This window comes from Mustelus asterias, chromosome 26, assembly GCF_964213995.1.
Source record: "Mustelus asterias chromosome 26, sMusAst1.hap1.1, whole genome shotgun sequence".
Taxonomy (NCBI): domain Eukaryota; kingdom Metazoa; phylum Chordata; class Chondrichthyes; order Carcharhiniformes; family Triakidae; genus Mustelus; species Mustelus asterias.
In genome coordinates, this window is record NC_135826.1 from 2,328,361 (window position 1) to 2,345,204 (window position 16,844).

The 16,844-nt window shown below is 43.0% G+C and overlaps 1 protein-coding gene across 1 annotated transcript in view; it reads left to right on the forward strand.

Moving 5' to 3' along the window:
• Positions 1-16,432, forward strand: part of LOC144479418 (mediator of RNA polymerase II transcription subunit 26-like) — a 194,979-nt gene extending 178,547 nt beyond the window's left edge. The window contains exon 3 of the mRNA XM_078198064.1: positions 13,406-16,432. Within this exon, the coding sequence (XP_078054190.1) occupies positions 13,406-15,214 (1,809 nt within the window). The 3' untranslated portion in view covers positions 15,215-16,432. The remainder of the gene's footprint in view (positions 1-13,405) is intronic.
• The last annotated feature ends 412 nt before the right edge of the window (positions 16,433-16,844 follow it).

A 16,844-nucleotide genomic window follows, 5' to 3' on the forward strand; every position in this document is an offset into this window, starting at 1 on the left:
AGATATTCTGAGTCATGTCAATATTAAAAAGGAGGAAGTATTGGGCGTCTTAAAAAGCATTAAAGTAGATAGGTCCCCAGGGCCTGATGGGATCTACCCCAGAATACTGAGGGAGGCAAGGGCGGAAATTGCTTGGGCCTTGACCAAAATCTTTACATCCTCATTGGCTGCAGGTGAAGTTCCAGAGGAACGGTAGCACAGTGGTTAGCACTGCTGCTTCACAGCTCCAGGGACCTGGGTTCAATTCCCGGCTTGGGTCACTGTCTGTGTGGAGTTTGCACATTCTCCTCGTGTCTGCGAGGGTTTCCTCCGGGTGCTCCGGTTTCCTCCCACAGTCCAAAGATGTGCAGGTTAGGTTAATTGGCCATGCTAAAATTGCTCCTCAGTGTCCTGAGATGTGTAGGTTAGAGGGATTAGTGGGTAAATATGTAGGGATATGGGGGTAGGGCCGGGGTGGGATTGTGGTCGGTGCAGACTCGATCGGCCAAATGGCCTCTTTCTGCACTGTAGGGTTTCTTCTTCTTCTTCTTCTATGACTAGAGGATAGCCAATGTTGTTCCATTGTTTAAGAAGGGCAGCAGGGATAATCCAGGAAATTACAGGCCAGTGAGCCTTACGTCAGTGGTAGGGAAATTATTGGAAAATATTCTTGGGGACAGGATTTACTCACATTTGGAAACAAATGGACTTATTAGTGGTAGACAGCATGGTTTTGTGAAGGGGAAGTCGTGCTTCACTAACTTGATCGAGTTTTTTGAGGAAGTGACGAAGATGATAGATGAGGGAAAGACTGTGGATGTTGTATCCATGGACTTCAGTGAAACCTTTGATAAGGTACCTCATAGTAAACTGGTACGAAAGGTGAAGTCACATGGGATCAGAGGAGAACTGGCAAGATGAATAAAGAACTGGCTTGGCCATAGAACACAGTAAGAAGTTTAACAACACCAGGTTAAAGTCCAACAGGTTTATTTGGTAGCAAATGCCACTAGCTTTCGGAACAAGCTGTCCCTTCGTCAGGTGTCCACCTGGGTCCACCTGACGAAGGGACAGCCTGTTCCGAAAGCTAGTGGCGTTTGCTACCAAATAAACCTGTTGGACTTTAACCTGGTGTTGTTAAACTTCTTACTGTGTTTACCCCAGTTCAACACCGGCATCTCCACATCTTGGCCATAGAAGACAGGTGGTCGCAGTAGTGGGGTGCCTTTCTGAATGGAAGGCTGTGACTAGCAGTGTTTCACAGGAATCCGTTTTGGGACCTTTGTTCCTAGTATATATAAGACCATAAGACATAGGAGCGGAAGTAAGGCCATTCGGCCCATCGAGTCCACTCCACCATTCAATCATGGTTGATTTCAACTCCATTTACCCGCTCTCTCCCCATAGCCCTTAATTCCTCGAGAAATCAAGAATTTATCAATTTCTGTCTTGAAGACGCTCAACGTCTCGGCCTCCACAGCCCTCTGTGGCAATGAATTCCACAGACCCACCACTCTCTGGCTGAAGAAATTTCTCCTCATCTCTTCTAAAGTGACTCCCTTTTATTCTAAGGCTGTGCCCCCACGTCCTAGTCTCCCCTGTTAATGGAAACAACTTCCCTACGTCCATCCTATCTAAGCCGTTCATTATCTTGTAAGTTTCTATCAGATCTCCCCTCAACCTCCTAAACTCCAATGAATATAATCCCACGATCCTCAAACGTTCATCGTATGTCAGGCCTACCATTCCTGGGATCATCCGTGTGAATCTCCGCTGGACCCGCTCCATATAAATGATTTGGAGGAAAATGTCTGATTAGCAAGCTCGCAGACGACAGAAAAATTGGTGGAGTTGCGGATATGAAGAGGATTGTCAGAGGATACAGCAAGACGTAGACCGGTTGGAGACTTGGGTGGAGAAATGGCAGATGGACTTTAATCCGGACAAGTGTGAGATGAAGCATTTTGGAAGGTCCAAAGCATGTAGGAATTATACAGTAAATGGTAAAACCCTAAGGGTATTGACAGGCAGAGAGATCTGGACGTACATGTCCACCAATCACTGAAAATGGCAATGCAGGTGGATAAGTAGTCAAGAAAGCATACAGCATGCTTGCCTTCATTGGTCAGAGCATGGAGTATAAAAATTGGCAGGTCATGTTGCAGCTGTACAGAACCTTACTTAGGCCTCATTTTAGTATATTGTGTACAATTCTGGTTGCCACACTACCAGAAGGATGTAGATGCTTTGGAGAGGGTACAGAAGAGGTTTACCAGGATGTTGCCTGGTCTGGAGGGTATTAGTTATGTGGAGAGGTTGGAGAAACTCGGTTTGTTCCCATTGGAACGACAGAGGTTGAGGTTTACAAGATTGAGTGGCATGGACAGAGTGGGTAGTCAGGTGTTCTTTCCTGGGGTAGAAAAGTCAAGTACTAGGAGACATAGGTTTAAGGTGGGTGGGGAAAAGTTTAGAGGAGATGTGCGAGACAAGTTTTTTACACAGAGGGTGGTGAGTGTCTGGAAAGCGCTGCCTGGGGAGGTGATGGGAGCAGGTACGATAGCGGCATTTAAGGAGCAACAAGATGAATACGTGAATGGAAGGATACGGACTCCGCAAGTGCAAACGGTTTTAGTTTAGGCAGGCATCATGATCACCATAGGCTTGGAGGGCTGAAGGGCCTTTCCTGTGCTGTACTTTTCTTTGTTCCCATTGTGGAAGTGTCTGAAATCCTTAAGGTGATTTGCAAAGGAAGTAAAGGTGACGTGAGCTGATACCTGGAACACACTGCCTGATCATGGCTTTCACAATGGAATTAGATAAGAACTTGAGAGAGTATTTGCAGGCCAATAGCTGGAAGACAGAGTGGGACTACCTAAACTGCTGTTCAGAGATCTGGCATGGACTGAACTTGTCTGGTGGCCTGCTTTTATGCTGCAACCATTCTCTGATTCTAAAAGATGTATTACTGGCCAGCCTCTTTCCTTACACCCTCCTTAAACTTCAGCTCATTCAAACCTCTGCTATCTTTATCCTAACTTGCACCAATTCCTGACTGCCATCTCATCTGTGCTCACTAACCTGTATTATCTTTCTGTCTGACATTTTTAAAATTTTCATCTCTCTGGCCTTTTTGCACCTCTCCTCCTTTGATTCTCTCTGTAACCCATGTTGTACCTGTAATTCTCAAGATACTTTTGACCAGTTTGCTTACTCAAAGGTTTTACCCTGGTCTTGCGGTTTTATTTGCAAGATGGACAAAGGACAAAAACAAGTAAAATTTCAATAAGTTTATTAATAATGACACTATTAACCCTTAAATTACTCACATAAAACAATAGGATACCACAGATTCCAGTATACTACCCGCAAAGATGGTTTGATTAAACTGCAGGCCCGATTCTGAGAGACCCTCTGGTCTGTCATCACGAAGGTGAGTCTCGATGGCAGCTTCTTCCTTCCTTCCTTCTCTGGTCAGTCTACCGGATGGTCAAGGTTGCCTCCCTCGTCGAGTCTTCGCTCCTGGTGTGTCTGAGATGTGTACCTTTTATCCCCCTACTTGCCTGCCTTTCCAGAAACTTCTCTGGTTTCTGGCCAATGAGCCCCCAGGATGGGGGTCCCAATACCCAGTGAGTTTCTTGATGTCTGCCTGACAGGATACCAGGGCCACTCCCAGGTGTCCATCTCCACGCTGTTGCTTACATGTAACCTGTTGCCAGATAAGGTAACTGCAGGAACTCTAGGTGACAGAAAGTTTGGTCCGATCTGGGCTTCTAACAATAGACTGATGCATTTCAATGGGGTGCGATGCTCTCCTGCTGGGTCTCAGAGTGCAATGTCTCTGGTGGGTGATTGATGGGCCAGGCCAGACATGTTCCTGTCTTTGTATATTTGACTTTCATCAAGTCTGGCCTGCCTGAGGTTTGACTGTGAACAAAGAACAATTAAGCACAGGAACAGGCCCTTCGGCCCTCCAAGCCCGGGCCGCTCCCTGGCCCATTCTTTTGTATCCCTCCATTCCCACTCCGTTCATGTGGCTATCTAGATAAGTCTTAAACGTTCCCAGTGTGTCTGCCTCCACCACCTTGCCCGGCAGCACATTCCAGGCCCCCACCACCCTCTGTGTAAAATACGTCCTTCTGTTTTCCGTGTTAAACCTCTCTCTTCTCTCTCTCTCTCTCTCTCTCCCCCCCACCGGAACCCTCGTGAACGTCACCACCAATCTGGGAAAAAGCTTCCCACCGTTCACCCTATCTATGCCTTTCATAATCTTATACACCTCTATCAGGTCACCCCTCACCCTGCGTCCTTCCAGTGAGAACAACCCCAGTTTACCCAATCTCTCCTCATAACTAAGCCCTTCCATACCAGGCAACATCCTGGTAAACCTTCTCTGCACTCTCCCTAAAGCCTCCACGTCCTTCTGGTAGTGTGGCGACCAGAACTGGGCGCAGTATTCCAAATGCGGCCGAACCAACGTTCTGTACAACTGCAACATCAGACCCCAACTTTTATACTCTATGCCCCGTCCTATAAAGGCAAGCATGCCATATGCCGCCTTCACTACCTTCTCCACCTATGACGTCACCTTCAAGGATCTGTGGACTTGCACACCCAGGTCCCTCTGCGTATCTACACCCTTTATGGTTCAGCCATTTATTGTATAGCTCCCTCCTACGTTAGTTCTACCGAAATGCATCATTTCTCATTTATCTGGATTGAACTCCATCTGCCATTTCTTTGCCCAAATTTCCAGCCTATCTATATCCTTCTGTAGCCTCTGACAATGTTCCTCACTATCTGCAAGTCCAGCCATTTTTGTGTCGTCCGCAAACTTACTGATCACCCCAGTTACACCTTCTTCCAGATCGTTTATATAAATCACAAACAGCAGAGGTCCCAATACAGAGCCCTGCGGAACACCACTAGTCACAGGCATCCAGCCGGAAAAAGACCCTTCCACTACCACCCTCTGACTTCTGTGACCAAGCCAGTTCTCCACCCATCTTGCCACCTCCCCCTTTATCCCATGAGATCCAACCTTTTGCACCAACCTACCATGAGGGACTTTGTCAAACGCTTTACTAAAGTCCATATAGACGACGTCCACGGCCCTTCCCTCATCAACCATTCTAGTCACTTCAAAAAACTCCACCAGGTTAGTGAGGCATGACCTCCCTCTCACAAAACCATGCTGACTATCATTAATTAGTTTATTCCTTTCTAAATGCACATACATCCTATCCCTAAGAATCCTCTCCAACAACTTCCCGACCACGGACATCAAGCTCACTGGCCTATAATTTCCTGGGTTATCCTTCCTACCCTTCTTAAATAACGGGACCATATTAGCTATCCTCCAATCCTCTGGGACCTCACCTGTGAGAAGTTTAACAACACCAGGTTAAAGTCCAACAGGTTTATTTGGTAGCAAAAGCCACACAAGCTTTCGGAGCTCCAAGCCCCTTTTTCAGGTGAGTGGGAATTCTGTTCACAAACAGGGCATATAAAGACACAAACTCAATTTACATGAATAATGAATGCGAATACTTACAACTAATCAAGTTTTTAAGAAACAGAACAACGTGAGTGGAGAGAGCATCAAGACAGGCTAAAAAGATGTGTATTGTCTCCAGACAAGACAGCCAGTGAAACTTCTTACTGTGTTTACCCCAGTCCAACGCCGGCATCTCCACATCATGACCTCACCTGTGTCCAGTGACGAGACAAAGATTTGCGTCAGAGGCCCAGCGATTTCATCTCTCGTCTCCCTGAGCAGCCTGGGATAGATTCCATCAGGCCCTGGGGATTTGTCAGTCTTTATATTCCCTAAAAAACCTAACACTTCCTCCCTTGTAATGGAAATTTTCTCTAACGGGTCAACACTCCCCTCCGAGACACTCCCAGTCAACACATCCCTCTCCTTTGTGAATACCGACGCAAAGTATTCATTTAGGATCTCCCCTACTTCTTTGGGCTCTCAGCATAATTCCCCACTTTTGTCCCTGAGAGGTCCGATTTTTTCCCTGACAACCCTTTTGCTCCTAACGTATGAATAAAATGCCTTGGGATTCTCCTTAATCCTGTCTGCCAAGGACATTTCGTGACCCCTTTTTGCCCTTCTAATTCCTCATTTGAGTTCTTTCCTACTTTCTTTGTATTCCTCCAGAGCTCCATCCGTTTTTAGCTGCCTGGACCTAATGTACGCTACTCTTTTCTTTTTGACCAATCCCTCAATTTCCCTGGTTATCCACGGTTCTCGAATCCTACCCTTCCTATCCTTTTTTACAGGCACATGCCTATCCTGCAGCCCTAACAACTGTTCCTTAAAAAACTCCCACATGCCAGATGTGGATTTACCCTCAAACAGCCTCTCCCAATCAATGTGTTTGATTTTAATATGCCCAATTCTTTAATTTAGGATATCCAATTTAATCAGCCTTAAAACTAGGCCCTGATTATATTACCACACCCATCTCTGATCAAACTTTTGATTTAGTGCCGGTTTTTGTTATATTGTGCTTTGAAGTGCCTATGTTAAAATGGTTGTTTTGGAAACAGATTTACAACACAGGTGGCCATTTAGACCATCATGCCTGTGCCAGTTGAAAAAAAATGTTATTCAGCTTAATCCCACCTTGCAGCTCTTGGTTGATAAACCCATAATTTACAGTACCTCAATTGTTTATCCAAATGTGTTTTAAAAACTGAGTAGAGGGTTTCTGCCTCTCTATCCTTTCAAGCAAAGAGTTCCAGACCTCCACCACCCTCTTGTGAAAAGAGTATTATTCCTCAAAAATCTTTCTTATGCCATCTCAATTACTTTGAATTTCTGCTCCTTGGTTATTGACTCTCCATTATAGAACAGGCCCTTCCTATCCACTCTCTATTTAGGCCACACAATTTTATACCACTTAATCAAATTTCACCTCATTCTTCTTTGTTCCAGAGAAAACAATCCTTGCCCATAGTGAAAATTCTTCATTCTTACAACATCCTCATAAATATTCTCCATACGGCTCTAGTGGAATCACATCTTTCCTTTAATACTGTAACCAGAACTGTATGCAGTGCTCAAGATGTGGTCTAATTAGTGTTTTACACCGTTCCAGCATAACCTCCCTGCGCTTATACCCTATGCCTTAGCCAGTCAAAGAAAGTATCCTTTGTTTTCTTAACCATCTTTTCCACCTGTTCTGCTACCTCCAGGAATCAGTGGACATGCACTCCTTACTCAAAACCTCTCTGAATCCTGTCATTTATTGTGCATTTCCTGCCTTTGCTTGAACTCCCTAAATCATTTTTCTGGGCTGAGTTTTATTTGTCATTTTACTGCTCACCTGACAGTCCATTGATATTTTCCTGCTGAGTGCTGCGTTCTACTTTACTATCAACCACACATAGGAACATGCGAAATAGGAGCAGGAATAGTCCATACTGCCTGACGAGCCTGCTCTGCTATTCAATAAAATCATAGCTTATCTACTCATGGCCTCAACTCCCCTTTCCTGCCAAACACCCATAGCCCTTCACTCTCCTACAGTTTTTAAAAAATAATCTATCTCAGCCTTGAATATATTCACTGACAGCCTCTACTGCGCTCTATGGTAGAGAATTCCAAAGGTTCGCAACTCTGAGAGAAGTAATTCATCCTCCTCTCTATCTTTAATAGCTGACCCCTTATTCTGAAACTATGTCTTCTGGTTCTAGATTCCCCCATGAGGAGAAATATCTCCGCATGCACCCTGTCAAACCCCCTCAGAACCTTGCATTTCAATAAAATCGTATTTCGTTCTTCAAACTGCTCAACCTTTCCACATAAGATAACCCCTTCATCCCAGGAATCAGCCTAGCAAGCTTTCTTTGAACCACTTCCTATGCAAGTATATCCCTCAAGGAGACCAAAACTGTACTCAATACCTCAGGTGCGGTCTCACCAACACTTTGTACAATTACACCAAGACTTCCTACTTTTATACTCCATCCCCTTGCAATAAAGGCCAACAATCCATTTATTTGCCTTATCAATTAATTGCTGACTCTGCATATTGGCTCACATTGCTGCCTCAGTGCGCTAGAGACCCAGGATTGATTTCAGCCCTGGGTGATTATCTGTGTGGAGTTTGCATGTTCACTTCATGTCTGCGTGGGTTTCCTCCGGGTGCTCCAGTTTCCTCCCACAATCCAAAGATGTGCTGGTTGCACACACGCAGATGTGAGGGGAGATCTTATAGAAACATGTAAGATTATGAAGGGAATAGATAAGATAGAAGTGGGGAGGTTGTTTCTACTGGCAAATGAAACTAGAACTAGGGGGGATGGCCTCAAAATAAGGAGGAGCAGATTTAGGACTGAGTTGAGGGGGAACTTCTTCACCCAAAGGGTTGTGAATCTGTGGCATTCCTTGCCCAGTGAAGCAGTTGAGACTACCTCATTGAATGTTTTTAAGGAAAGGATAGATAAACTTTTGAACAGTAAAGGAATTAAGGGTTATGGTGAGTGGAGCTGAGTCCACAAAAAGATCAGCCATGATCTTATTGAATGGCGGAGCAGGCTCGAGGGGCCAGATGGCCTACTCCTGCTCCTAGTTTTTATGTTCTTGGGTTAAGTGGATTGGCCATGCTCAAGTGTCCCAAAATGTGTAGGTTAGGGGATTAGCGGGGTATATGTGTGGGGTTACAGGGATAGGGCAGAAGGGGTGGACCTGGGAAGTTGCTCTGTTGGAGTGTCGATGCGGATTCAATGTGCCAAGTGGCGGCCACCTGCACTGTAGGGATTCTATGTACGTGGACATTCAGATCGCTCTGCACTGCAGCATTTTGAAATATCTCCATTTTAATATTTTGTCTTTCTATTCTTAAATGAATAACATCACATTTTTTCAAATGTTCCATCTACCTAATTTTTGTTCACTTGACCTATCTATATCCCTTCACAGACTTTTTATGTCACAACTTGCTTTCCTATCCACCTTTGCATCATCAGCAAATTTAGCTATAATGCATTCTTCTTACAAATCATTAATATGGATCATAAGTAATTGAGGCCCCAGCACTGATCCGTTTTCCAAGCTAAAAAATAATGTTATGCGATCCTCTATCTGCACTATTTTATTACCCCCAACACTTTGTGAGCTCTTGTGCAGTCTTTTATGTGGCGTGTCTTTATTCCATGTCTTTAGAAGATTCAAATATACTACAGCTACTGGTTCCCCTTTATCCACCCTGTTTATTATATCCACATGGCCAATTTACATATCAACTGCAAACCTCTTGAGCATGATCCCATGTTTAAGTCTGAATCATTCACGTATACCACAAACAGCAAAGAATCCAGCACTACGCCCCGCAACCCCCCCCCCCCCCCCCCCCGAAACAGCCTTCCAGCCACAGAAAGCACCTGTTGACTATAATCTTTTGCTTCCTGCCACTGAGGCAATTCTTTCCTTGTTCCCTTTGAGCCTATGAGCTTTGCAATTTCTGATCAGTCTGCCATGTTAACCTATTCAAGAGTTTTACTAAAATCCATGTTTTGTTCCTTTTGCAACAATTGCTGTTATAAGGTGCAGTAGCACCATCTATTGGTAAAACTGTGCAACTATGTAAGTCATGATGTGGAGATGCCGGCGTTGGACTGGGGTAAGTAAACACAGTAAGGAGTCTAACAACAGGTTAAAGTCCAACAGGGTTATTTGGTAGCAAACGCCAGTAGCTTTCGGAGTGCTGCTCCTTCATCAGGTGAGTGGGAGATCTGCTAACAAACAGCAAACAGGGCATATAAGGACGCAAACTCAATTTACAGAATAATGATTGGAATGCGAGTCTTTACAGCTAATCAAGTCTTAAAGGTACAGACAATGTGAGTGGAGAGAGCATTAACCTGTGCTTAATGCTCTCTCCACTCACATTGTCTGTACCTTTAAGACTTGATTAACTGTAAAGACTCGCATTCCAATCATTATTCATTCATGGTTGGGCTATGGATGCTGCCTTGACAAAGTTGAGCTGCAATTATTGATTGCCTTCCAAAAAATGGAGCCATGTTTCTGTGTATTAGATGCAACTCCAACCATTGGAGGATTTTTTTCCCTTGACCACCATTTTTTTCCCTGCTGCTACTATCAGTTTCTGTCTTGATACCTTGGGCAGCAACTTCTCTAGGACCTTGCTCTTGTAGCCATCTCTGTGTGAAAATTGATGGAACTCGGTGCGATTACTGGACCTGTTGTTAACAAATAACACCATATAGCTTGACGATTCCCAGACTCTGCAATGCTAGGAGGATGGAGCTTCAATTCACAGGTCATTCCTGCAATACATGTTCTCGCCATTGGTGGCACTGCAGCTCAGGTTGATTGTTGATTGCCTCCTCTGAAACTCTGCAGTTTCGACTTTTCACTCGTGTGTAGGTTTCTTTTTTGGAGGGCTCAGGAGCCCTGAGGTCCCTGTTTCCATAGTGAAATGAACAAAGTTAGTGCCTTGAATGCTGCAGCTCTGAAGTTGCTTTTTTGCTTCAGCATCAAAGACCTCTTGGTCCTTAAGTCCCTTAAGACAAATTAGATATATTTTGTAAAAGCTAGTTCAATAATTGCCCTTTCTGCAAAGTTTGGATTTAGCATTGCTTGCTTTGTGTCGTAGATTAATAATGGTACCCCCATCCATGGATCCTTGATGTTGATGTTTACTATAAAGTAACACATTTTATCTCCTCTAATAATTCACTCTTCCTTGTTCTAAACTATTTGAGAACAGACGCATTGTAGTTCACCCTGTAGAGGATTGCTCATCCTGCACTGGAAATGTTCCCTGAATCTGGACTGCAGCTTGCAGTTTTTCTTTCAGTGGATATGCTTACCCAGTCATACTGGCTGTCATTATTCCTTGGATACTCCCATTTTGCAGAAGTAGTGCCCAGCTTCAATGTGTAAGCAGCATCCTGTCACATTTTCAGCAAAGTAATACCAACAGTAGGAGCAAGCCCAGCCCATTAGTTCTGATGATATGATTGGACTTTATCTTAAAGCCACATGTAAAAGGAACAGAATTAAAACCTATAAAGAAACCAAACTGTTGAAGGATTCTGGTTTACTAGAGATGTCTACAGTAGCATTAATTATGCAAAAATAATGTTTTTATAGAAATATGAAAACATTATTTTTGCATAATTAATGCTACTGTAGACATCTCTAGTAAACCAGAGATGTCTACAGTAGCATTTATAGAGAAGAGGACATTTGGAAAATGAATCTCTAAAAGGGATACTTAGTCAGAAATGTTTGGAAACCTGTGTTTGAAACTGAATGCCATTAAAAGTGTAAAGAATAAGCAGTTGCAACATATAGTCTTCCCAACAACTGAAAACATAAGACAGAATGTCACAAACCTAACTGACTTGCATATAAACTCAGTCAAGTAATCTAGTTTAATTGAATTTGTGGCTACACCTCCACTCCAGCAGCAGAACAATGCTGTGTTTTGCATGCTATAAATGTTCCTGTTGTGACGAAACAACATATTCTGTGACTAAACTTGAGCAGTGCTCACCATTTGTGTGTCCATTCTTTCAGTTGGCGAATGTCTGTACCAGGCAATTTGCAACTCAATTGTCACCACCATAGAAATGAATTACGAAGGCATTGCATGCAGAATGTGATGTGCATCCGTTACTTTTGGCAATTCAGAAAGCTGTTTAAACCTTGCTAAACTGCAATTACCTTAATTACACTTCTGCACTTTTAATGGCAATGATCATTAAATTTATATGATGAATGGAATAAATTAGCCTTGAAGACTGGTTTCCTCATTTGTAATGTACTCATTTTGCACAATTCAAAATGAAAATAGTAAAAAAAAATGCTGCCTTTATAAGATGTCTTTCAAAAATTAAAATGGTAGATTCAAGTACCATTTAATAAGGTAATGAGGCAATACGTAAGAATTACTATTCAATAATTGTTGCCTGCAATGTGGTGAGGAACACGGCACTTGCCAAGTGACTGAGGCCGTGATAGTTTTACTGTCCCAACAATGAATTGTGCTAACCTCCCATGTTTGTTATTAAGAACAGTAAGAAATATCACAACACCAGGTTAAAGTCCAACAGGTTTATTTGGTAGCAAAAGCCACACAAGCTTTCGGAGCGCTGTCCCTTCCTCAGGAGGGTGGGAGTTGTGTTCACAAACAGGGCACATAAAGACACAAACTCAATTTACAAAATAATGGTTGGAATGTGATTCTTTACAGGCGATCAAGTCTTAAGACTTTAAAACTCAAATCTTTAAGACTTGATCACCTGTAAAGATTCGCATTCCAACCATTATTTTGTAAATTGAGTTTGTGTCTTTATATGCTCTGTTTGTGAACAGAACTTCCACTTACCTGACGAAGGGGCAGCGCTCCAAAAGCTAGTGGCTTTTGCTACCAAATAAACCTGTTGAACTTTAACCTGGTGTTGTGATACTTTTTACTGTGTTTACCCCAGTCCAATGCCAGCATCTCCACATCATGTTATTAAGAATGCAGACTGTTGTATGTTGTTGCACATTCTATCACACTTCTTCTTTGCACTTGAAACTTCAGGGGAAAAAAAGCATGAATGTCATGGCACTCTTAATTAAACTACATGAATTTACCCAGGAACATCAATTAGACTTTAGAGCATTGAAATCTCTCACTGCTATACCCAAGGAAAAATACATTGTCTATAGCCATAGTAATTTGCTTAAAAACAAGTGTTGCTGGGATTCCTTAGCAGGCTTCCCTGTATTGATTAGACACAATGCAATTGGTGCAGAGTATGGCAACAAAATATGTAAGATTACGTACAAAGGATGCACAGGCCAAAAAGTCCAATCTTAACATGCCTACCTATCTGTCCTCCTCTAAATCTACCATCATAACCATTTGTTCCCCCCTCCCTCAAACATTTATCTGGTTTCCCCTTAATTATGCAAGATTTTATTTAATTAGTGTTAATTAAATTGCATTTTCCTGTAATTGTTTTTATGAAATATATAATTCAACAAGTAAATAAAATTGTTACAGAAGATTATAGAAAGATGCACAAATTCAGGAGCCAGAGCATTATAAATTTTAGAAACTGTAAGCTAGAGGAAAGGGCTAGCTGGCTGGACAAGACTAGACTTTTTTTTCCCTTGATTATACCTCTGAAATATTGTGACTTTTTTCTGTGTTAAAGGTGCTGCACAGATGCAATTGTTGAGACCTTGTGCTGAAGTAGTTGCTAAATGAGATGATGTTCAACAGTGTCTCCTCTTGATTTAGCAAAACAGGAAGGCTGAGTAGGGGGAAATAGTTTGAGAGAAGTGGCCTACGCTGAGGATTGGATACGTTGAATGAACCATTTATGTGTCTGTAGGATTTTTAAAACCTAATCCTTGTTTCTAACATTCTGTCCTTTGCCTTTCCAGGAAACAAGGCTGGGGAAGCTCATTAATGATGTACGGAAGAAAACCAAGAATGAGGAGCTTGCAAAGCGCGCCAAGAAACTGCTGCGGAGTTGGCAAAAGTTGTTGGTCGAGCCAGTCGGTCAAATTGAATCTGTACCCAGGGCACTGCCCACCTCCCCCGGCTCAGCCAATGGTGGGGCTCATGCGTACAAGCATGATTTGCCGTCTCTGGCCACCAGCACTGGAGCAGGGAGCACAAAGCCAGTCCCAGATCTGAAAAGCAAGAATGATGTACACAACTCCTACTCTCTGATTGCTGACAAGCAGGGCAATCGGAAGCGGAAAGCAGAACACCGTGATGGCACAAAGGGGCCACTATCCAAAGTCCCAAAGGCCAATAATGAACAACAGCAGAATTCTACACCACCACCTTCCAATGGAATCCGTGGCAGTCCTGAAAATTTCCCAAGTCCTCCAGACATGGCATCTGCGAACATCCACACCATCCCAGGCAAAAGCAGACCAGAGCACCAGACATCATATGAAAATGATAAACACAGCAAAATACCAGTAAATGCTGTGAAACCTCATACCAGTTCTCCAGGACTTGTAAGGAATCCAAGTACTTCCTCATTGCTAAAGACTGCTATCCTACAGCAACATGGAAAAACAGATGATACTGGGGTGCGTTATCGTCCCAGTAGCCCCCGCTGTCAATCATTTAGCCCAAGGACTCTTAAGCATGAGATGTTGTGGAAACCCTCCACAACATACGCACCCAAGGGCTCTGTATCTAGCCCGACCCAGAGCTTTACAGGAACTACTGCTCAAGCAGGTTCTGATTCAGATAGGACAACACCCCATTTACCCAAGAACAATGTTCAGGTGCCATCCCCCATGTCTGTACGGCAGCAAGCCACAACACCACCTCTGCCATCCCAGGCAAAAGGCTTGCATCCACCAGAGACCGAAAGTTCGTTAGATCGGCTGGGACACGCATCTAGTTTAGAGACTCTTAGTGAAAACCAAGTGCAGCACCATTCTGCACCAACACTACAGCAGGACTCTCCATACCCCTCTCACAGTCCCAATTCATCAACTTCACATCGTGGAGAATCCTTGCACAGTCATGAGCTGGATGCTGCAATGGGAGAGTTGTCCTCCAATGAGTGTGCCTCTTTTGGTTACGATAGTAAAAAGTCGTCTAAGAAAAAATACAGGTCTCGAGACTATCAGGTGAACTTAGACGGACAGGTTATTGATGAAAGTGTGAAACCTGTACGGTTGAAAGAGCGTAGAATTACCTTCGACCCTGCTACTGGGCAAATCAAACCGTTAACCCATAAGGATTCATCTCGGGCTGAAAGTCCAGTTCTACCTGAGCCTCATCGAACCACTGAAATTGTACAGGAACAGAGGGTAAACTTGCAAAGTACTTTAGATCAAACAAACTGGAAGGAGTTATCCAAAAACGAAATTATTCAGTCATACTTATCAAGACAGAGCTGCCTTCTTTCATCCTCAGGAGTGCAGCCTCCAGGAGGTCACATTGTTGAGTTCTTGCAGCATGAAAGCCACAGGTATAGCACTAGCACAGATTCCCGTGAGGTCCACATATTAGTACCTACCGACTCTCCCTCAGAACTTCCTGGGGTCACTAGGGAGATCAGAGACTCGGATGTTCACCGAATACACCAACAACATTGGGCAGGTGTCAACGGTTGCATGGACAACCATGGCAAATGGTATGATTGGACGCAGGGCATATCTTTGGACCCTCACGGTGATCAGGGACAATTGCACATACTGCCGTACGTCTGTCTAGACTGAGCAATAATGCCCTTTTGGCATGCTTTGAGGTTTAAAGTCAGCTGGCAGCAAACAAGTGGCGCCCACTTACTGGAAATGAGCAAAAGCCTCTGCGATACAGGTTAAGGTTTTGTTTCTCAGCCCATCTGTGTAGGTTCCCATCCCTAAGCCCCTCTCTTCTGCAGTTTGCTGCTATCAGTGTTTTAATCAAAATTGCAAAGGAGGGAAAGGCGCACAAGAGAAGAGAAGGTTGTGAAGGAAAAAATGAGGTGGTTGGTTCCGTTGCAATTAACAACTCACTACACAGATTAAGGCAGGTCATAACCAGGTGTCGACAAGCCCAGTGCAGAGTGGCTTGTCAGTAGGAGAGGATAGAGGCTTATTCAAAGATCCAGCACTTTACAGTGGTCTGGATACGGTCTTGGGGCACGTACAGGAGCTTTATGTGGCATCAAAACTAAATGAATAATGTTACTTTAAAAGGTATGCATCTATTTATTTGATTTGATTTCTTTTTTTAAAACATCTTTAATTTGGCAGTGAGATATGTGAGACAAATGTGCAAAAACTGTAGATCTCTCTTTTATTTACATCGCACATCTCTTCAGGATATATTTTTAAAGTGAAAAATCATGACAGGCTGTGAACGTTTGCACAGTACAACGTCATATGTAACATTCCATAGGTCTTCACATGCTGGAAGTTGCTGTCATCTTCTGTTTAAACAGGAGATAAAATCCTTGGGTCTTCATAATCTAGGTTTAAAAAAATGTTTAAAACTGAACTATTTTAGGAAGTCAAAGATTTGGGTTGTGCTTTTTTTATTCCCCCGCCACCAGTCAAAATTCGAACGTTAACGATAATTTTGTTCTCTGCTTTGCTCTCTTGCTTGATCTCCACATTCGTTCTCACTTCTCCAAATCCCACAGTGGGAAAAAAAAGAGGGTGCTACTAGTTTGCAACTTTGTACTGTGAGAAGTTGATTTAAAAGAAAAATCTTTAAAAAAAAATTTCAAAAGGAATCTGTTTGTATGCTGGAGATATACTTGTTACCATTCCTTTAGATATTGTTTGCCTTATGGAATCCATCATACCACAACCGCAAAAACAAGAAGCCTTAGTGAATGTACAGAAATTAGACTTCTGTGTTCCTCACAATGCAGAAGGAATGACTTTGCTATTTGGTCCTTTTAAGTGGACACGTTGTGATATAAATGTGGAAACAATAAAAAAAAAATTTGCACAAAAAAAAACTGTGCCCTTTTATTCAGAAAAACATCTATGATGAGTTTGATTCCAGTAGAGAAACGGATTAGACATCTCTTTTAATTATCTGACTAATTACACATGTTAGAAATTATGCAAATTTAAATGCGTTTCATTTCCCCAGCTGTAAATGGATGATCAATTTTGTGTTTAATTCGGAAATAAAGTATTCCATTGGTTTCTATTTCACATGCATTTAGCCATCAATGTGAACACAATAAGTTTGCTTTCATATGGTGTGGAATGTTTTGGTCTGAATTTAGGTTGCACGGCCCTTGTTCTGGTTTCAAACTCTTATAAACCATATATCTCCTGTTGATTCAATGGATATATGCCCTGAGGTGTGGGTGGTGCTGAATGATAGGCCAAGAAAATCCCCATTTTC